The 23,132-nt window shown below is 34.1% G+C and overlaps 1 protein-coding gene across 4 annotated transcripts; it reads right to left on the bottom strand.

The window, feature by feature from the left end:
• Positions 1-4,259: 4,259 nt before the first annotated feature.
• On the bottom strand, positions 4,260-23,123 carry LOC148942007 (cyclin-D-binding Myb-like transcription factor 1). Of its 4 annotated transcripts, XM_089103010.1 has the most exons (4): positions 23,007-23,055; positions 13,670-13,844; positions 12,093-12,312; positions 4,260-5,612 (listed from the first exon to the last, which is right to left on the bottom strand). In XM_089103010.1, exons 2-4 carry the CDS (start codon positions 13,681-13,683, stop codon positions 4,446-4,448), a joined length of 1,401 nt encoding a protein of 466 aa, XP_088959136.1. In that variant the 5' UTR covers positions 13,684-13,844; positions 23,007-23,055; the 3' UTR covers positions 4,260-4,445. The 4 variants fall into 4 exon arrangements, with proteins under 4 accessions (XP_088959136.1, XP_088959140.1, XP_088959138.1 ...); XM_089103014.1 differs by lacking the exon at positions 13,670-13,844 and having other exon boundaries at positions 4,262-5,612; positions 23,020-23,072; XM_089103012.1 differs by lacking the exons at positions 13,670-13,844; positions 23,007-23,055 and adding an exon at positions 14,436-14,637 and having other exon boundaries at positions 4,262-5,612.
• Between the last annotated feature and the right edge of the window lie 9 nt (positions 23,124-23,132).

The raw sequence follows: 23,132 nt of genomic DNA, 5'->3' as shown, positions 1-23,132 counted from the left end.
ATGGGACTTAGAAAAATTTCTCCAGTGTCTCTATTGAGAGCTACCTTTTCGTGAATGTGCTTTTTTATTTCAACTGCCTCCCTGAAAACTTGCGTGAGACCTTTGACGGGGGCAACGATAGAGGCCTCGTCAAACAAAATGAAATGGTGTGGATTCTCGTACACATGTTGCGTCAAGGCGGAATCAAAAACCTCAGGCCTTTGGCGTAACCTCATTGCCTTGTCGATTGAGGACTTGTGCTCAGATAACCTCTCCCCCAATTGCTGTTGGGTTCTACCAACATAAAAACAGCCACAAGAACAGGGAATTCTATAAACACCACTACCCAGAATGGGGCTGGTTTTATCTTTGCCGTTGTTAAAAAAGATCTGTGTAATATTTGAATTTTTAAAGGCGACGCTAAGTTTATGTTTTTTAAGGATTCTTTTCAATTTGTCACTCAATTTTGGAATGTAGGGTAGAACAGTGAAAAGTTTCTTATCATCCACCAATGGGACGGTATCTGTTGGGGCTTGTGGACCTGATTCACTCCCCTCAGCCTTTTTTCGTCTTCTGTCTATAATGGTCTCAAGTAATTTTATAGGGTAGCCCTTGCAAAATAAAATGTCCTTAATATAGTTCAATTCTGAGTCTATGTGAGGCTCTGAGCATATTCTTATTACTCGGTCAACCAAAGAAATAACAACTCCTCTTTTTATGCAAGGAGAGTGGTTGGAGGAAAAATGCAAATACCTATCGTTATGCGTAGGCTTTCTATAAATAGAAAATTCAAGGCCAGGAGACTTATTGAAAATTAAAACATTTAGGAAAGGAAGTTTGTGGTTATGTTCTAGTTCTATAGTGAACTGAAGGTTAGAGTCCAAAGTGTTTAGATGAGTTAAGAAGGAGTTAAGTGACTCTCCTCCATGCTCCCACAGAGAAATAACATCATCCACAAACCTCCCCCAGAAACGGTGTTTCATGGGAAAATTTTCCAGAGCAGAGATTTCTATGAATTCCATATAAAAAGTTGCCAAAAATGGTAAAAGACTTGTACCCACGGGTAAACCCCTAATTTGGGTGAAAAATTGATTATTATATCGGAAATATGAGGAGGAACTATTGCAAAGACGGACGAGACGCATAATAGTTTCTATATCCAGTGTTTTGTAGTCTATTTGATCAATATTATCTTCTAATTTCCTTTGAAGAGCTAGTTCACATTTTTTAATGTCGCAAGACGTATATATAGAAATGGCATCGAAACTGGCAAAAATTGTATCTTTTTTTATTTCAATGTCTTTTAGTTTTTCAACAAGGTGAACTGAGTTTCTTATGTATGAAGTTTGTGTTTGCATAAGGGGGCGAAAAAGTGTTGACAACCATTTCCCTAATCTGGCAATCGGAGAGCTATAAGAAGCCACAATTGGGCGTAGAGGGACTACATCTTTGTGGATTTTTGGGAGCCCGTAGAATTTAGGAGCTGAACAACCTTTAGAGTAAAATAATTTGTACATTTGTGGAGTAATTCGTCTTTCAGTCTGCGTAATTCCTAGCTCCTTTAGTACTAGGCGGGTGAACTTATCGGTGGGGTCTGAATCTATGGGCTTGTAAGTATGGGTGTCGGATAAAATATCCGTAACTTTTGTATTATATGAAGTTTTATCAAGTATAACAATTTTATTTCCTTTATCAGCCCTGGTGATAATGATGTGTGGGTCTTTTTTTTAATTTTTTGAGAGTGTGTGTTTCCTGATTTTTTAACCTTGGGGAATATGGAATGAAATTAAGAATAGTGTTAACCACCTCTCCTCGAAGTAAATATGGATTTTCCACAGCACTACGTGAACCAAATATACCCGCCTCCACAATGGAGACTATTTCTGCGAAATTCACTTGTGTTTGAGGCAGGCAAAATTTAGGTCCCTTGGACAAAACATGGGTTTCTTCCGGAGTAAGAACTTTGGAAGATAGGTTCTCAATGGCCGGACCAGGACAAAATATCGGAAGAAAACATCTGGAATTCTGAAATTTTTTGTACTCTAATTTTTGAAACTTTTATGATAAACGAGCCTTGGCCAAAAAAAAGTCGTGGCGGAAAGTATTCTGAGCTATTCTAGATATCTGCTGAAAATCCGTCGTTGAAAGGTTTTGCTGTAGAAATTGTCGAGTTTTTGATATTGTGTTACTTAGGAAAAAACGTCTTTTTTTTTTGTCTTTTAAAATTTGAAACAAAGACTGAAAACCAACCCAATACCGAAATTTCCGTTAGGATTGTGTAACTAGGTTAGGCGGAAACGAAGAGAATTCGGAAGAATTCTCTTTACTCTCTAACGCTGTAAAAATATATATATATATTTTACGTTATATATATATATATATATATATATATATATATATATATATATATATATATATATATATATATATATATTTATATATATAAAATTATTTAATATATATATATATATATATATATATATATATATATATATATATATATATATATATATATATATATATATATATATATATATATATATATATATATATATAAATATATATATATATATATATATATATATATATATATATATATATATATAATATATATATATATATATATATATATATATATATATATATATATATATATATATATATATATATATATATATATATATATATATATATATATATATATATATATATATATATGTATTAGCTCTCAGCAATCACGTTTTTGATAACCCCAACCATTCTGTACTATTTGACGCAACAATTTTAATAAGCAAATAACCAGGAATTAAGCAAATTGTCCATGAAGCAATTTAAATTAAATACAATCTAAATAATAATAATAACATCCTAAAATAGAGACTTGGAAAAAATGATTTTCTACGGTATAAAATCAGAACCAAATCAAATAAAAAGAACCTGAATCCATATCTAAAAGCCATACAAGGCTAGCTGCAAAAAGAGCAAATATCAAACAATTCATAGTAAAGAACTGAAAGGAGCGATACGGCAAAATAGTATTCGAAATTCTAAAAAAATTAATTTTGATACGAAGAGACATATCAAAAGAATCGGGTTATCATTAAGTTTAGTATTACCCATCAAAGGCTAGGAACCTGAGAATTTTTTTTTGATTTTCAAAAAATGGGAGAAACACCCCCTCAAAGTCAAAGAATCTTGATGAAAATGACACCACCAGATTCAGCGTATTCGAGAACCCTACTGTAGAGGTTTCAAGCTCCTATCTACAAAGATGTGGAATTTTGTATTTTTGCCAGAAGAAAGATCATGGATGCCTGTTTATTTCTTCTTTTTTTTTCCTGGGGTGATCATATCGACCCAGTGGTCCCAAAATATTGGGAGAGGGCTCATTCAAACGTAAACTAAAAGTTCTAGTTCCCTTTTTAAGTGACCAAAAAGACTGGATGGCTACTAGGCCCCCTCCCACGTCCCATTTCCCCCCAAAATCGTCAGATCAAAATTTTAACATAGCCCTTTTGTTCAGCACAGTTGAAAGGGTCAATAACTACCCCTTCGGAGATACACATGACCCTCAACAGCCTCGGGAGGAAGGTCTTCAAGTATTAAAATTTCCCATTGTTTACGTGTAGTATTTGTTATTGGGAAGTATGCATACATTTTTCGGGGGGGGGGGATTTCTTCTGAAGGATGTTGTTCCAAGGGGAAAATTTTCCATGGGGAAATTTCCCCTTTTCAGTCATAAAACTTTATTAAACTTGCGACATAACAAACAAAAGTAATACCTTTCAAACAAAACCGTATCTAGGAGGGTTTGGTTGGGGGTTGGGGGGTAAATTATGGCAAATAATGGTAAATTTTCGCTTAAGTTGTATATTAAATTCTATTCATTGTCTTCAAAAAATTCCTCATTATCGTCTTGTGCTTTTTGTAATATACACGAGTTATCTCGGTTAACAATAATAAACGAGTTATCTCGGTTAACAATAATACACGAGTTATCTCGGTTAACAATAATACACGAGTTATCTCGGTTAACAATAATACACGAGTTATCTCGGTTAACAATAATACACGAGTTACCTCGGTTAACAATAATACACGAGCTATCTCGGTTAACAATAATACACGAGTTATCTCGGTTAAAAATAATACACGAGTTATCTCGGTTAACAATAATACACGAGTTATCTCGGTTAACAATAATACACGAGTTATCTCGGTTAATAATAATACACGAGTTATCTCGGTTAATCCCATTTTTGCCAGGTTTACCGATTGTAGGTACCCCAGACCCTTATTCATCAGCCCATATAGTTATAACCCCCCTAGTAATCCGTGTAAAAGAAGAATAATTGTAAATGCTTATTTACAGTAAATCTGATTTTATTTCGTGGATCAAAACAGGCCGTGTTGAGAAAAAAAAGATCAGAAGAAGAAGATCAGAAGAAAAAAACGATTTTAAAGATTTAAACATGTTCATCATTATTCATTAAACACTGACTAAAGATGCTTTCATCGTCCAGCAGAATTTCGTGATCCACTGCCACATTTGCGAGGCAGTGAAGCGGCGAATTAAATCGAACCACGTCCCTATCATCATCCAAGACAGTGATCTCGTTTAAAGGTACGTCATTTTTGACCATTTGATTATATTTCTCATCACTTGGGGTGTATTTGGCCTCAACATAAATTTCGCGAGTATATTCCTCTGAACAAAATGCACTAGCCTCATTTCCATCATTGTCATCACCGATAACTACTTCTAAGGCAGGATCGGCAAGGATTACAAAATTAGAGTTTAAGGTGCCATCACACTCATCACCAGATGTTGTAACACTACCCGGTGAAAAATAATTAGGAAGAAATGTTAAGGTAGTAGGATTTTCGTTAGAGATTGTTTCAAAGTTTTCAAGTTCTTTGTTGGACGAGATCCAAATTGTTTCAACAGCGTCTACATTCGAGCCACTGGGGAGCCGAGTTGTCTGCTTTTGCATAAACTCCTTTGTTTCAAGCAAATATTTACAAAATTTACCAATTTTTAGATTACCATTATTTTTAAACTCGTGTTTAATCATACGCCATTTAGTCCTAAGCCACTGTGCAGATCTCGCTGCATCCCAGTCTTTGGCCAACATAACCCAATCAATCTCAATTTCATTAACCGGATTGAGCTCAGCAATCTTTCTCACCAGATTCTTATCATCCAAATGAGTCCACTGTCTCCCACCAAAATTCCGCCAGTTCAATTGCATACACCACTTAGCTCGACACTGAAATTCACTCCGAGTCTGAACCTCCCGAGCTACTGACTGCCAATCAATACCAACACAAACATTACTCCCCGGTTCTGTTCCAGTGACTGCGTGCACAGCAGACGCTAGCCGATTTTCTTCATCTTCAGTCCACTTACCAGAGCAAAGAGTCTCGAGATTCCGACACTTATCCTTAATAGACGCAGGAGAGCGGCCTAGTTGTTTACTAATTTCTTGCCAGTTTCTTCCGTGAATTTTTCTTAACGATTTGAGCTTCTCAATTTCAACGTCAGAATATTTTCCAAGGTTGTTCGTTTCGTCGTACATGCGAAGTAGCCTCTTATATACAGCTTGCACAGGTCTATTAATACCCTGTGATACCTGAAAAATATACTATATATGAAAAAACATATTATAAATAAAAAATTGTATGCCTTATTTTATCAAAAATAAAAATCTACCATGTTTATGCGAACCCCAAAGGAAAAACTAAAAAGCATTGACTATGTGTACATACTTATAACAAGGTCATGAACTTCCCAACAATGAGTGTATGTATCCACTGGATATACGAGAAAGGATTTCTCGGGGGAGGGTGTGATTTAAGAAAATATTCCTGTTGAATTGCCTAGAATAGTATATATGTGATGTAGTATTCCAACAAAAAAATTTCATTATGTTCACACAGGGGATCCAAAACCTTTTTTTTCAAATTCAGGGGATACTGAATCGTGCTAAAACACATTTGGAGTACAGAACTTAGGAATACGATGAAAACAATCAGGACGTTGTGTTATGATAGGTTAACATACTATTTTTTTTTGTGCTGGGATACACGGGGATCGACAGTAAAATATCTTAATTCTCTTTAAACAATGGTAAGTGAGTAAATCTAATCCTTGGCTCCAAAGCCGTTATTATAGCCTTAAGCTGTTTTTAAAGCCTTGTCATTTTGTTATTGCTGAAGCTAGTATTGAAAACAATAGAATAATTTCGTCAAAATCCTGGGGGGGGGGGGCAAGTTGAAACCAATCCTTCCAAATAAAGTGAAAATGACAGTGAAAACAGAAAAATGAGCCATATAGTACCGTAAAGGCAAAGATATACTAAAGAAAACTGACCCGTTTCTATGGAAGCTTGAGTTACGCGGGATTATCTTAGTTTTGGCAACATTTTTGAAGAAACTAAATTTCAGCCGAGGGAATAAACAAGGGGCTGGGGAAGGGGGGTCAAAGTATGGGAGTGGCAGTTGCCCCCCTGCCCCATAGCAAATTATGTTCCGATTAAAACTGGCATTTTCGCAGCATTGAAGGTGATGTATTTTTGCGTATGCCAAACAAAAAGTATGGAAATCCTCAAACAATTTGCATTTTACGACATATAAAAATCTAGTAACACCAAAAGCAACATCCTTTTTTTTACTATTTTTACTGAGAGTAACCGACTCACATCTAGCGAATAAAGTGCAGGAGGTTGTTCACAAAGTAGAAGTTTTTTTCATAAAATGCTCACTGGCACTAAGAATTTTGAGGCTGAATAATTACTTGCTGTTTTTATTAGAAATAAGTCAACTGAACATTCATACCTCGAAAATAGATGAATAATATAAAACCTTGCATTCTATGAAAACCTTTTAGTTTATTCTAAAAGAGGGTCCAAAATCGTGCAATAAGCCACGAGGAGTGAAAGGGAACAAAAGGAGAGGAACACAGTTAGCATGTTGACGCGTTCTGATTGGTCAACGTAAGGGTTTCCGCGTCGGCAAAGACATGAACCGATATACACAAATCCTTTATGAACTTCAGATCTGCTGGTAAGTCGGTATCAGTTTTTAAAATTCTTGTTGCCCCCCTCCACTTTTAAATCCACCTTTTAATTACCCCAGCCTCTCCTCACAATGGAGCAAACTTTTTTACTTTCTGCGACAACTAATAACAACATTTATATACCTCCACTTACAAACAGGTAAATTTAATAACTTTACAAAATCAAAAGAAATCTTTACATTTGAGCAGTTGAGTGTTTGATAGATTTGATTCTGGGGCACTCTACAATCACTTACCAAAATGCAGCATCGACCAACAGGTTTTGAAGGGTGCTCTTCCGTCACAGGGCACCCCTTTCATGGTGGCACCAAAATTACAAACTTAGAAAAACTTTTCTCCCTCCAAAATCCTTCTGCCTATCTTAGACTTCCTCTGCCCCATTTAACTCAATAGCTCCCTGAATACTGATATGCAAAGAATAATTTAAAGATGTAGAAATTTAATGAACGGTGATTTAGAACAAGTCTTGTGAAATACTTTTACCTTGTGCTCTGGATTTTTTTTTCTTTCTTGTTTTGACAATACGTTCATGTATTTCTCTACAAAATCATTGCACAAGTCATTATAATATGGATACCTTTCATCCCCCCTGCCAGTCTGTTCTTTTGACTTGCTTTCATCATGAACATTTGTCACTTAAACAGTTAAAAATCTGACCTTTTTATTGTACTGGATTGTAAAAAAAAAATTCAATACATATTAAAAGCGACATTAAAACTTAAAATGAGTAGGAATTAACTCATATACAAAGTGAAGCTAAAACAAAAAAAAAGTTAGTATGGATAAAAAAAATCCTAACCTAAACGAACAGAACTAAAATAACCGATTAAGGCAAACCTTAAACGAACACAAGCTGATGCCAGTAAGACACACATGATGCAGCCATTTCAATCCCTAAAGGCTAACATGTCATTTGTCTTCACTGAAAACTAAATAGACTTTTTGAACTGACTATTTTATTTATCAAATTTATTTTCTAAAACTCTTAATTCAATCGTCTACTACTGTAAAACTTGTGATGCTACTAGTTTTTCATTCGTATTTGAGCTTCGACCAATACATTGCTTTCTTATCAACAGGGGCGTCCCGAGGCTCAGTTTATGGGGGGGAGGGAGGCGATATTGGTAAATTTTACTGAATTCCTACCTTATTTATTCCAAATTTTTTGCAGAAAAAAATAATTTTGAAAAATTTTGGCTAGTTTTGCAAAATTTCTGCTGAAATTTCCGCGTTCGGCGAAAATTTTACCGAATTCCAAAAATGTTGAGGGGGCGGCCCCCCCTCATCGGGATGCCACTGCTTATCAACATGTAATTATAGTTGAAGAAACAGGAGTTCTAAGTTTCAGTTTAGGATTTCCTAACGTATTTTTAAAAACATTTCAGGTCAAGTAAAATAAGTCTTTGGCGATTATATTATTACTAACCAGAAGTGACTTGACAACAGACATAAAAAAAGAAAAGAAACAACAATTTCCAGAAAGTTTCATTTCGATCCCCCAGCCCTGAGACTGGACTCTGATTGTGAAAGTACTACAGAGAAATATTCGTTTCAACAGCCCGTTGCATAGCCTCACGTGATTGGCTAGGTGTTACAGACACTTACCAATTATATGAAGTTAAATGATGTTTTGAAAATAATTTCTACTATATCTGCTTTAATTCACACAAAAACAATGTATGCACCAAAATTGAAGGATATAGAACCTTTTAAGTAGCAAATCAATTGGCGAGAAAGATACAGTGTTATGCACAAAACACAAAGATTTGTATATGAAACACAAGCTTTCTTTAAACTTTAAATGCTCCTCAGGAAAAATAATTTGATGCCTTTGAGGCAGGCAACTTCGTAGGAACTTACACTTAGGATCCCAAATTCTAATGAGATTTGTCAGGCTTTTCAAAATAGCATAAAACAGGCAATTAAAAAAGAAAATTGAGGAAGAATATCTAAAAAATTTAGAAAGTTCAGGTATCATGGGTTAAGATTCAAACAGGGTTTATACTAAACAGTGAGAGTAATGGACAAAGATCTCATATTACTAGACTCCTCTGACCTTTAGAAAGTTTAGGAGGGCGGTAGTTCTAATCTATTTCTTAAAATTTCTATTCGTTTGAGTTTGACTTTATTATTTATTTTAATTTGCGCTCGTTCGAAGATTAATCTGTTCATCCATAGCAGAATCTGCTGTCTCTATGTTTGAATTATTCATTTTGATTTCTACTCGTTTAGGGCTTCATTTTTCGATTGACAGTAATTTACGTGGGTTTTAACCTCGAATTATTTTATGACCTTGTTTATGCTCGTGCTGGGTCTTAACATGACTCTACATTTTCATCAAAAAATCTTTTTTTCTGGAAATCCTTTCCTGAAACTAATATCTGTTTGTTTTTAAAGCATACAGTTTTTATTATCGCTTAGCAAAAGAAATATTTCTAATTTTCGTTTTCAGTTGTTCCACTTGGGAATCAAAATGTTTTGATTCTAATCTACATTTGGACAAAATTTGAGTACTCGACCAAAATGTTGGATGAGCAGTAATTTATGTTATTATTATTAGCGGTAGTTAAAAATAGTATTGCTACAGAATCACACAAGAATGGGAAGGCAAATTTTTCTTCATATGATTTGAAAATCAGCATAATATTGATCTATTGATCAGCATAATACTGAAGGCTGAAGCCATTCTAACCCCCATTCTGTAGTCACCCTTAAATATACCTGTATCTTAACCTACCATTTAAATGAAAGACTCTGTTTATGGTCTATTTGTTGTAACGTATGTCGAGGTCACTTATAATGAGAGTTCTGGACTGATGCAGTAAAAACAAAAAAAACTTTACATTAAAAAAATTAGATGTCAGGAATCAATGCAGCCAGATCTGATTCCTTATTTCCTTTTCCTTATGGCGGCACCCTCGGTCCAGTTTACACAGGGCTGTTACAAGTGGATTCTTTTTTTACACTACAATTTGGGGACAATTTGGCATGGGGAATATATAACAGATATAAGTATTGAATAATGTTTATCAATCCAAGTTTTTTCCTTAATGCCGACATTAGATTAACCCATTTTTTTAAGGTTTCACATCCTCTTTCAGAGGACCAACTTGTACAAAATTTTAATTTACGTTCGAATCCGCCCTCTAGCGACATTCTAGGACCAAGGGAGCTCAATTTAAAAACCATAACGCTTATTTTCCCAAAATATAGAGTATTACCGATTCAGAGCCCTTGTGAAAAAACGAGCTTGTTTTGATTTATACTGAATCTCCCAATTTTAGCTGTTACAATTCGCATTTAGTTCACAGCATATGCACAAAGATTTAGGCTGGGGCTGGATGCAGTTGGCGATTCTTCAAGATTCATCTAAAGAGGATTCTTCAAGACTCATTCTCGAAATTTCGCAGGAAAATTCGAGAAATTTCACGTGTAAAACCCATTTTTTTAAGGTTTCACATCCTCTTTCAGAGGACCAACTTGTACATACCAAACCTAATCTCCGATCTTCTACCATCTCCGAATTTTTCCCTCAGAAAATATGGCTTTTCAGAGTGTCTTTGAAAATTAAAGTAAACGAAAACTTATGATTTTTAAATTCGTTAACATCCGTGTATTTACAAATATTAGGTTTGGAGATTTCATTGAACCTAATTTTAATTTGGGGACAATTTGGGTATTGAATAATGTTTATCAGTCCAAGTTTTTTCCTTAATGCCGACATTAGATTAACTTTATAATTATTTTTTCGGCGAATGATAAACCATTTTGAAAACTTTAAAATGTTCTGCATTTATTTTTTCTGGCATTAACTTGATGTAAATCATAAATGACTGTAGCTTTAGAGTACCTTAATACGCTTAGAGTATTAAGGTGAAACTTCTAGGAAATGTTTAGGGGGCGTTCCAATTAAAAAAAAAAACTGTATACATACAGGTTTTCCAAAAGGCATATAAGCAATATCATAGCCAGATCTCCATTAAGATGTTTTGCCTCTGTCTAGAAGCCCTGTAAATGTCAAGCCTATTAGAGATGAAGCAAAGATTGAATCATTTTCAGGCGTGAAGAATTGTTGCAGCCAAAACTAGTTTCAAATTTTCCACTTTTAAAATTATGCTGGCTTCCTTTCAATAAAATTTTATTTTGAGAAGTTGCTCTTTTAGCTTTTCCTTAGTAGTTAAAATTTAGGATTGGGAATCAGAAATAAGTTTGGCTTTGCATTGTTAGTAAAGCCAAGTTACTGAAGCTTGAACTTGTATTATTCTTCCACTGACATAGAATTTTATTACTTTCATTTCTGCAAAGTTAATTTAAAGCATATTTTCAGCTCTTCTACCATCTCCGAATTTTTCCCTCAGAAAATATGGCTTTCCAGAGTGTCTTTGAAAATTAAAATAAACGAAAACTTATGATTTTTAAATTCGTTAACATTTGTGTATTTACAAATATTAGGTTTGGAGATTTCATTGAACCTAATTTTAATTTGGGGACAATTTGGCATGGGGAATATATAACAGATATAAGTATTGAATAATGTTTATCAGTCCAATTTTTTTCCTTAATGCCGACATTAGATTAACTTTATAATTATTTTTTCGGCGAATGATAAACCATTTTGAAAACTTTAAAATTTTCTGCATTTATTTTTTCTGGCATTAACTTGATGTAAATCACAAATGACTGTAGCTTTGAGTAGTGAATTCTAGAAAAATAACGAAAAGCGCTTATGTATAATGATTTGAAAATAATGTATGATAATGTATAATGATTTGAAATAATAATGTATAAGAAACTATGTATGAAGATAATGTATAAGAAATAATTTGAGAATAATGTATAAGAAAATAATGTATAATGTATAGAAATAATCTACCTTTTTATAAAAATTCTTCCTCTTGTCTTTTTTGTATTTGAAAATAACTTCAGATGGATCAGCAATATTGTTTTCTTGGCAAAAATTATCAAAACATACTAAATAATGAAAAGCGCTTATGTATAATGATTTGAAAATAAATATGTATAAGAAAACTGCTACCTTTTTATAAAAATTCTTCCTCTCCTCTTTTTTGTATTTGAAAATAACTTCAGCTGGATCAGCAATATTGTTTTCTTGGCAAAACATATCAACATTCTTGACCAAAAGGTCAATCTCTTCCATGGTCCATATACCTAGTTTGTACCCAGCAGCTTTAACAGCAGTCTTGTTTCGAGTTGGGTTCCATCCTGACATTGATGGATATGCTTCTTTTTTCTTCCTATAGGGATAATACTTGTATAATTTTACGACATTCAGCTTGCGACAAAACACGTAAAAGGAAAATCAGTTAGGCTATGTTAATCTTTGTACTAAAGAAACAGTAGGTTCTAAGCCAATACTAGCTATATATGATGAATAAAAAAAAGAATAAAAAGAACAAATAAAAAGATAAACAATAACAATAATATCAATTTATAGTTTAAATTGTAGGTAGAAGTCCAAAAGTGCTTCCTTTCTTGGATGTCCTAGATCTAAGAATGGTTTCAAACCCTGCGTTTTATGTCAATAGGAGACCAACTCAGTATGACCTCCGTTTACAGTTCTCTTCAAATCACTCTCCTTCAACGAAAAAACGCTTGGTCATTTATTTAGTTGAAAGAATTTTAACAATTTCTTTGTTCAGTCATAACATTATACACAAGTTACATTTTATTCTGTAATGGCGAACTCATTGAGCCTGTGGACCAGATTATAGGAAAAGACTAAAAAATAAAAAAACAAACACCCCCCACTCTTTGTTTAACCTCATAGAAGAAACAAAAAAAATCCCACAACACTATACATATTGTCACTCTTGCAGATAAAAGAGGAAAATTTTTTAAAGATACCTACAATTTTATATTCAAACATTTCTTTAACTGCAGGAAAGACAAAATGAATCTTATTCTTGATGGTGGTGCATTTAAAATCCTGTGTTTGTTTGGTAAATTTAACATTGACAAACTCCATCAATGGTTTGGAGAAAGGTAACACAAAGATAAACTATCAATAGATATATTTTTGAAGTATAAAAGGAAACATTATGATTGCACTAGCCCTCCATATTTTGGATGCCTAGATCATTTAGTTATGTTGTTTGGTGCAAACTCTTTGTCCACCTTAGATTTTCTATCACAATCTTTTGGGAAAGCAATAGAAATTAAAAAAGAACAATACATGCACAAAATATTGGGACAATGTTGGAACATGTACTGTGAAAATGTTTATAAGCCCTACTTATGGCAATCTAATTGAGAAATTCAATACATATTCCTTCTCATTATACATACTTTCATTTAAAACCAAATCAATTATACCATAGATTATGAACATAATATCAAACAAGATGTTTCGAACTCTTTTAATTTAGATTATGCAAACGATTTGATTGTCTTTCAGGCAAAAATCAACCAAACAAACAAATTTTTGAAGGTTTTGAGGGTTCAGAATGCAAAAAAAAAAAAAAAAAAAAAAAAAAAAAAAAAAGATTTGCAAATTAATGTCATGGAACTAAGTTTCTAAGACTAGGAATAAATGAGGATGGATAAGGGAAGTTGGGTAACAAGGAAACCAATCAAGTGGATAGCTTCACTTACCTTAGTGATAGCATTGGTAAACAAGGTAGTTAAAGGGAAGATGTAAAATAGCCAAGGCAAAACGTGCTTCTTTGCAGTTGAAAAAAAAGTTTGGAAAAATAAGTCTGCAAACTAAGGCCAGAATAATCGAAACCATGGTATTGTACTCAATATGGATGGCCAATATAAAGATGATCTATACAGAAAAAACATTTTGTGTAAGCATCTGGGAAATATGTCTTATTTTGAAAGTAATTTTCAATATTAATCAAAATGAACGAAATAATAAAATTACTGAAATATATGTCGTTTACAACAGTTGCTCTGAAATTGTCATATTTTTTTTTTGAAGTTTCAATTAAATGCTTCTCTTGAAAAAAGTAGATAGTATTTCAACTTCAACGCTAAAATAAAGTTATTACTGTAAAGAGACTAATAGTGTAGCTTTCAAAATTTAGAAAATAGCTTCTTATTGTATCTTGATGTAACATTGAACACTCAGTGATCTTTTTTCTTTTTCTTTTATTTTACTTGAAAAAACTAAGTATAATTTAAATGTTATAAGTTAACTTGTTTTGTAAAAATTCATATTTATTAGAGCAATAAAGAATTGTCCCAATTTTTAGTACTGAAATACGGGTCTGAAAGAGGGGCACTTTGCAAGGCAAAGGGAGATTTTTAAATGTTTTCCAGAGGAACTGCCATAGTTTCAGGCACTTTTTAATTAATCATGTATTAAGCACAGTGTCTATTTAGCTGGTTGGTGAAATAGATATAAGAAACTTACAGGAATCAATCTAGAGCCCAGAATAGGGCCCAAGAATGTATCTCCAAGCATCTAACTCTGCCCACTCCCTGCAAGTAAGGCTACAAATATTATGTGACAACACCTATAAGGGACAGTGGTGAGTATTAGAAAAAGCTTTCCTAGGCCTCTTAATATAAGCTGTAGATCTACTCTTGTCCCTAAAATAGATGCTTACCCCAAGTTTGACTTGGAGTCTGACTCTTCTAGACTGTAATTCTTGGCAAGACAATTTTCCAAGATTTGAGCCCCATTCTAAGTGAAATTGAAAAAAAATGTCTAACTTATCCCCTTTTCTGAACTAAACACTATAATAACTAAACATTATAATATGGTAAATTAAGTATTTTTTAATTTATTTAGAAGCACTACAAATATCATTTTATTTCAAAAATCCATCAGTAGCACACGAAAAGTGAATCATTTACAAGGATGTGGTACGAAAAAAAAAGTATAAAAAGATAAAGGGGGAAACTGGGCACTAAAAAAAACTTAAAATAAGTATTTTACACAAAATAAAACTACATCACATCATGGCTACAAAGCACCAAAGCAAAATTATTCATACATTGAAAAATAACTACAAACAGTGAAATAAATAAAAACGAATCAATACACTATTATCAATTTTGTTCCCAAAAAATTTCAATATATATTCAAGATACACTTTATACTTGTTAAACAACGCCATCAGTAGCTTAGATTTAAAATTATTAATATGTTTCCCCTTTGGGATAAGTTTATTCCAAAGCTTAGTTCTTGTATATACATAACAGAAAAAGTAGTCCTACTTAAAACTACTACTACTACTAATCTCAGCACCAAGCCGCCTGAAGTCAAAACAGCTACGCACGCTCGTTCTCCATCCCAATCTATTCAAAGCCTCCCTCTTTACACCCTCCCAGAAAGCTCCCATTTCCCTTAAAACTTTGTTTATAACATCCTCCCACCCCAGCTTCAGACAACCTGCTTTCCGCTTAGCCCTTGATGGCTGGCCAAAAAAGTCAATCTTTGGCAATCTTCATCTTTCATCCCCAGAATGTGCCCAAGCCATCTCAACCTTTCTCTCATTACAGCCCTAGAAGGCGGATTGAACTGCACTTTTCGTAAAACCTACTGTTTGAAATAAGGTCAGTCAGCCAGGTGCCCAGAACACTCCGTAGGCAATTTCTCTGGAAAACATCTAGCAAATCTTCATCTGCTTTTTGGAGCACCCATGCTTCAGAACCATATGTGACCACTGTCATCACGGTAGCTTTCAATATTCTTCTCTTCTTCTTCTTCTTTTTAACAGCAGGCGGGCTTTTCAGTAACACTATTTAGCCCTTTTCCTTTTGCTTCACTCTGTGGGCTACAGAGCTACTGGCTTGATTGCCTCATATTTATTAGATATATTCAGATATCTTTCAGCAGATCTTTCGACTCTAGGAGTTCAAATATAAGATGATAGATGTCGATTTCTATACTCTGTGTGCAGGTATAGTTGGCTAGGCTCTTGGCTGATAGTGGGATTTTGTGGTGTTTAAAGTATTTTAACAGTTTAGAAAGCAAGGTATGCTGTGCAGACGTCAGCATATTACATTCAAATAGGCAATGGTCGATTGTTTCATTATTCGTATTACAATGCCTGCAAAGAGGGGACAGGGGAATTGAACCACTTGAATTAGAAAGCTTATATGAGAATTCAAGGAAATTTAGTCCATTTGTTCCAGAACGAATTCTATGATAAATTTTGGAAAGATACTTATTGGGAAAGGGGGACAGGATAGGATTAATCTTATTAAAATTAATATCTGATAGCCTCCATCGGTAAATATCTCTAATTGGGATTGGTCTCCCACTTGGCTGGTCAATATTTATAGCATTTTTTGCTATTTCATCAACCTGATGATTACCACTTATGCCAGAGTGGCTAGGAATGTACTGAAAGTAAGTTTTTATGCCACTTGAAGCAAGATTATCAATAATACTGAGACAATGATAAGTGTCAATGTCCAACTTATATTGAGGAGCTGAGGCCAGCAACTCAAGGCTTGATAAAGAGTCGGAATAAATGATAATATTATTCGAATTTTCAATCAAAGATTGGTTTTGCTTAAGGTGTTCTAATGCCATGATTATGGCATTTAACTCAGCAGACATTATAGATAAATTATTAAATAATCTCTCGCCCATTGCAATTTTCAGGTGAGGAAGGAAAACACCACTTGCAACCTTCTCATTCATTTTTGACCCATCAGCAAATATTTGGAAGTGATTTTTATAGGTAATTGTATTAAGTTCTGCAAATTTTTTCTGAACAAAAGCAATGGGGGTTAAATCTTTATTCCATTTTGAAAATTCAGTATTTATTATGGGAAATGACCCATTCCATGGAGGGGATTGGGGGAAAGTAGGTGCAATAGACTTTGCTGGTACAGGGAACTTCTTTTGAATATTGGCATACTCATCTGCAATACCTCTATACATGGCTGGATTTCTTAACCAATTATGTAATGTGTGTGAGCTATTTGATTCAATTTTTGTAAGATGTTTTATCAAGAGAAAGCTACGTCTCTCCCTTATTGTTGTTAATCCACTCTCCATAAGCAGAAACTTGGTGCTTGTGGGTTTCCTAAGACCAAATATGAGATGTATTGTATCATTTTGTGTTGTTTCAATTTTTTGCACCTGGGTCTTTGCACATGCACCATAGACAATGAGCCCATAGTCAATATGGGGTCTTATATGTGATTTATAAAACTGGAGTAAGGTTTTCTCCTTACAACCCCAGGGTGTGGAAAGAAGTATTTTTAGTATATTTGCTTTTCTATAACATTTTTTTATTGTGTTTGATATGTGGAGGTGGAAATTAAGTTTTTTGTCAAGCATGAGACCTAGGTAATTAATATTATTATCTTCTGGAATAGTTGTTTTATTTAGAGTTAGTTTTGCATTAACATTGTTTCGCTTCCTGTGAAATTGGATTATTTTTGACTTGGTGGGTGCAATGGGTAAATCTGAATGTTGAGAGAATTTTTCAAACTGGAAAAGTGACTTTTGCCGATTTGACTGTGCTATCTGAAAGGTGCTGCCAGATGACCATAGCACCAGATCATCAGCATATTGTAGATTCGTGTGGGGTAGGTTCATGTCCCAGAGATATAGGAGGCAACTGAGGACTGCTCCCTGAGGTAGGCCTTTGGATATTGTCTTTAGGGGTGAAAAATTCTAATCTTAGTTTGCAAAATTATCTTCCTGTTCTTCCAAACTTTTATCAACTGTGAAAAAAAACACCCTGAACCTTGGCTATTCTACTTTTAACGCCTTCACTGCTCCCATGATCTTTACTAACAATACTATCAAGGTAAGTAATGCTGTCCACCTGCTCAATCTTTGTGTTAATCAATGTTGCCTTTTCATCTTCACTTATTCCTAGCCTTAGCAACTTAGTATTCTTAACATTAACTTTCAAACCTATTCTATTACCCTGAACTTGCAAAAACTCTAAAAGTTCATTCATTTTACTGACACTTTCATCTAGGATGCTTAAATCATCAGCATAATCTAAGTGCAGGAAAGTTTTTCCACCCCATTTAATTCTGTGTTCTCCCATTGCCTTTCCTGTGCTCATTAAGACAAAGTCCATCAAAATGATCCATATAAAGGGGGATAGAACACAACCCTGCTCAACTCCTGATTTAATATAAAACCAGCTGCTAGCCTCATTTCCTACCTTAAACACAGCAGTGTTATTTTTGTACATAGCAATAATCACTTTAATGTATTTTTCTGGTATACCATACAAGGATAAGACCTTTGCTAAAGCTCTTCTATCAACTGAATTGAACGCTTGCTCAATATCTAAAAAACTGAGGACCAAAGGTGTTTGAAAACTCAGGCACTTCTCAATTTTTAACCTAAGAATGAAAATTTGGTCAACACATCCTCTACCCTTTCTAAAAGGGCACTGTTCTTCTCTTATCACTTTGTCTACAGCATCTCTCAGTCTAAAAAGTATCATATTACTAAGTAATTTGCTACCTACAGAGACCAGGCTAATGCCTTGATAAATACAACACTCACTCTTATCACCTTTCTTATACAGTGGTTTAATTAGGGTTTTCCTTAAATCACTTGGCACTTCCCCTTTTTCAAAAATCATATTCATAATTTTCAGTAACTTATTTCTAACCTCAGAGCCACCATATTTAAGAAACTCATTTACCACAGTATCAGCACCTGGGCCCTTATTATTTTTTAATCATTTTAGTAGCCTACTGTCAGTAACTCTTTCTCACAAAACAAATCTTCTACCACATCCAAGTTATCACAAACTTTTTCATTTTGCTCTGTATCTTTTCTTGTAACTCTATCTTGGTTTAGCACATTCTCAAAATATTCTGTCCATCTCTCTTTGACTCTTCCCTTATTATTAATTGTGGCCTCTTCCTATCCTTAAATGGGACAAGTCTGGATTAACCACTCCCTCTCAATTTATTCACATGCCAGTACAATACTTTAATCCCAAAAGTGTTCCCCTATTGCCACCTGGGGACACACTTTTATAAAAAAAAGACTAAAAAAAGTCATGAAAAGTCAGTGACTAAGGCCCCTTTGGAGAGATAAGGAGTTGAAATAGGGATTTTAAACTGCCTTCCCAGGGATCATTTGGGCTGTAGACCCATTCACGACAGTTTCATTCACCTTATTTGACTACTTTCTTGGATCAACAAAAGTCTCTAATCCAGAATCTTACCCTTAATTTTATCTAAAAATCTAGTAGTCTTTAGAATGTTAATGAATAAATTTGGAGATTATTCCATTACTTACACAGGAACAAGGTGAACACGCCACTTAGCTTTAATAGCACTTGGCAAATTTCAATGAACTGATGCAACTGAGAGAATGCAAGCAACTACCAGCCAATCAATGTTACCTCAACTTTTGGAAAGCTGCTTGAAGCATTTGTTCAACACTACAATTTAACAATACTTGACTACCAATAAATTATTTTCATCATGTCAAACTCTAATGAATATGCTACCAATGCTCAGGACTAAGGGCTCCTATTTGACATCATACTGCTATACTTTGCAGTCTGCAATAAGAGACTCCAAATAAGGTTCCAGGCCATTGGAGTGAATGAGGGTGTGGTTAGGAGGGTGATGCCATTTTTAAGTAGTAAAAAAAGAGTGTTGAGATAACTGGTGAGGTTGAGAGGTCATTCAACTCTGAGGTAGGTACAATTAGAATTTTAGAAGTGATATTCCCCAGGGCACAGTCTTGGGTCCCATCCTATTCAGTATTAACATTAATGATTTGCCAAATGTCATAAAAACCAAGTTAGTCTATATACTGATGATTGAAAAATAATTGGTTGTGTAGGCACTTGAGGAAGGTTTAGTTGCAGCTGAATATGATTATAAATATTATAATTTTGTTGGGTGTTGTTTGGTGGTTCGGTTTTTTTTTTTTTTTGGTTTATTGATTTTTTATTTTATTTTTGGTTTATTGATTTATTATGAGGGTTTTCTCCTGCACAAGCTTGCTTCAGGGAAGCGGTGATGTATACTTTCTTTTTTAAATAAACCCAGTGTTACTATTAAAAAAAGTGCTACTGTTACTGGAATAATGCTTTGAAGCTCAAACTCAATGCATCAAAACTCTAAATTATCAACCTAGGGAAGAAAAACCATGAACTCTTTTTTATATGGACTGTATTGATGAGGGCTGCTAAGCTATTTCCAGTAGCCTTGATGCAGAGAGACCTTGATGTTCTGCCTGACAATAAGTTGAATATTGACCATGCTGCATAAATGCAGTAGTAGCAATTGGCATATTTGAAAAAACATTAAATTGCCCATGGGTTGGTATGTTCCTCTTGTAGCTACAAAATTTATGCAAACGTCAAAGAATTATCATATAATATGAACTGTTGGTTTCTGTTAATGTTAATTTTGTGGGAGATTTTAGAGAGCCCAATTTCTTTTGAGGAGATCCTGGCAAATTTAGAGACAGTAAAATCAGTAGAATAGAGCCCTAGCACTTAGTTTACAGGTGCTTTTACCTTAAATTGCATGTCCAGCAAGATAAGGTGGTGATGAGCCTCCTGTGGAACATCTCACTGGTGGTTTGACATGACTATGGATTGGCATCCCAGGTTAGCCTACACTCTGCATTGGCCCATTCATGGCCAACTCCTTTCTTGAATGCACCTATGGTTTGGGACTGGATAGTGGCTTTGGAGAGGCTGTTCCAGTAAATGACAGTGCATGCAGAGAAGAATTGCTGGCACTCACGTTGATGGCAATGGGGACTTGCATCTTCTTTGAGTGACCTCTTGTCATACTTGAAAGGGATGAGAAGAAAACTTGACTTGAGAGGTCATTTTGTAGCAGTTTGTGAGTAGTGATTGTGTCTCCTCTCTTTCTTTTATAGGCTAGGATGGGGAGTTTGAGGAATACAAGGCGTTCCTCATACATTTTGTCTTGCAAAGCTGGTATGAGCTTTGTTGCTTGCCTTTGGACACTCTTGAGTGCTTTAACATCCATTTTATAATGAGGAGACGCTAGGATCATTCCAAATTCCAGGTGTGGATGTACAATAGCTTTGTACAGCTTCTTGACCACATATGGCTTCCTGGTGGTAAATGTTTGTTTTATGAGCCCTTGGGCTTGGTTCACACCTATTTTTCATCAAAAGCTGGTAGTAATCTCAAAATAAAAGAAACAACAAAATTAGCAAACTACAATGTTTAAGTTAGGTTCATACCCAGGCATCTGGGGTAGGGGATTCAAACAAAACTGTAGGAATTATTATATTTGAAAGAATATTTAATGGTAAATTAAAAAGTGTATTTATCTTTTAAAAAAACACATTAATTAATCCTCCACAAGATCTGGATACAAATATTTGATGCCATTTTTTAACAAAATGACAGACCAACTGTGGAACATAGATTGAAAACAGTCAAAATTTCAAATAATTTAATAGTATTGTGGATTTAGACTGGATTCAATTGACCCCTATTAAAGGATGTTTAATAAAGTTTTGCAGATAATAAGACAGTAAAATTTAAAGTTTGCTTTATAAATCTTATTGACAAAGTAGTTAAACTTAACAATCACCAAACTGCACTAGGTGGATAAAACCTTCTAAAATGCATACCCAGCCTAGATTTGGCCCTGGAAGAATATTTTTAGCTGTCTATCTTCATTTTGCCAATGATTATAAAATTAGAAAGACTACCCAAATAGATTTAAACAGATAAAAAAAAAATACAACTAAGAGTGAGAGTACAATGTATCTCCTTATCTTAACTAAATACCATAATAACAAAATTCTTATTTCATTATATTTAGAAGTTCTCTATTTTTTTTTTGGCTGTTAGAGATGTTTCTAGTTTAATTACCTCTACCCCCTATGTCTGGGTATAACCCTAGACTAGATGCAAAATTAAGTTTGTTTTTATGGTTTACAGTTTTTTTTTTTTACCTAATTCTCATCAATAGTAAGTCCATGTTTTTGTTTCAAGTAAATGTATTGAAATTTTTTTTTGTTTTTAAATAAATTTTTAAGCAATATTCCAAAATATAGGTATAATATGTGGTCTTTTTATTTATCTTAATTTCCCAAAACTCAATTTCATATTTAGTCAATTTAGGCCTTGAAATGTCTAGGGGGGGGGGGGCAGTTGATAGTGTGATGGAGTTTTATCAACTGCTTTTTCAGCCATATCTAATGTAAATTTGGGTGAAGTTCTACAAAATCATATTATTGAGTTAGAAATAAAGTGAATACACCATTTGATGCCTTTTTTTATGCTGATAACAAATATAATAATAATTTCTATCAGAAATGAATTTCAGCCCCCCCTCCCCCCTATATATATTTAACCTAACCTAACCCTAAATTGGCGTATATAGGGGGGGGCTGAAATTCATTTCCAATAGAAATGATTATTATATTCGTAATCAGCATAAAAAAAGGCATCAAATGGTGTATTCACTTTTGTCCTAACTCAATAATATGATTTGGTAGAACTTTACCTAAATTTGAAGGTCTAGGGGGGCAGCTGCCCCCCCCCTGCCTTTCTCCCTATGCCCATGTATATATATATATATATATATATATATATATATATATATATATATATATATATATATATATATATAGCCTATATATATCACATTTACACTGGACTACACTGGCGTACACTGGACTAACTGGCGTACACTGGACTCGTCCATATCGCTAGCAAGTGCGATTTAAGGTAATTTAAGGTAATTTAGGAAAGATGTAGCCTAGCCTTAGTATTTTAGAAAGTTTCAATGTAGTTTCCAGAACTTTATTAGTTTCCTTATGGAAATAATAAACTGATGCCTAGACTTGCTATGTAGGCTGTGTAATATTTTAATTCCTGCAAATAGGGAAAGTATTGAGATGGTAGGCTAGCTTGGCAATACCTTCCTTGGGTATTCATAAAAACCAGCTATTTTCATAGATAGAAAGGCACCCTTAGACTGAATCTTCACCAAAAAACTCAAAGCCTCATAAGTGTATTGAAATTACTTAGTATATGCACTATCTTTTGAGGTTTCATTCAAAGCCGTTGATGACTAGTCAAATCCATTTTGCGAATTACTCATCTCCTTCTTCTATGAAAGCAATCAGCGTTCTGTTATTGCTGTTAGTGAA

Source organism: Artemia sp. Qi Xiang Cuo, chromosome 17 (genome assembly GCF_049724085.1).
Source record: "Artemia sp. Qi Xiang Cuo chromosome 17, ASM4972408v1, whole genome shotgun sequence".
NCBI lineage: Eukaryota > Metazoa > Arthropoda > Branchiopoda > Anostraca > Artemiidae > Artemia > Artemia sp. Qi Xiang Cuo.
Note: the sequence above shows the minus strand (reverse complement) of the source record. Positions and strands in the feature narration are given on the sequence as shown.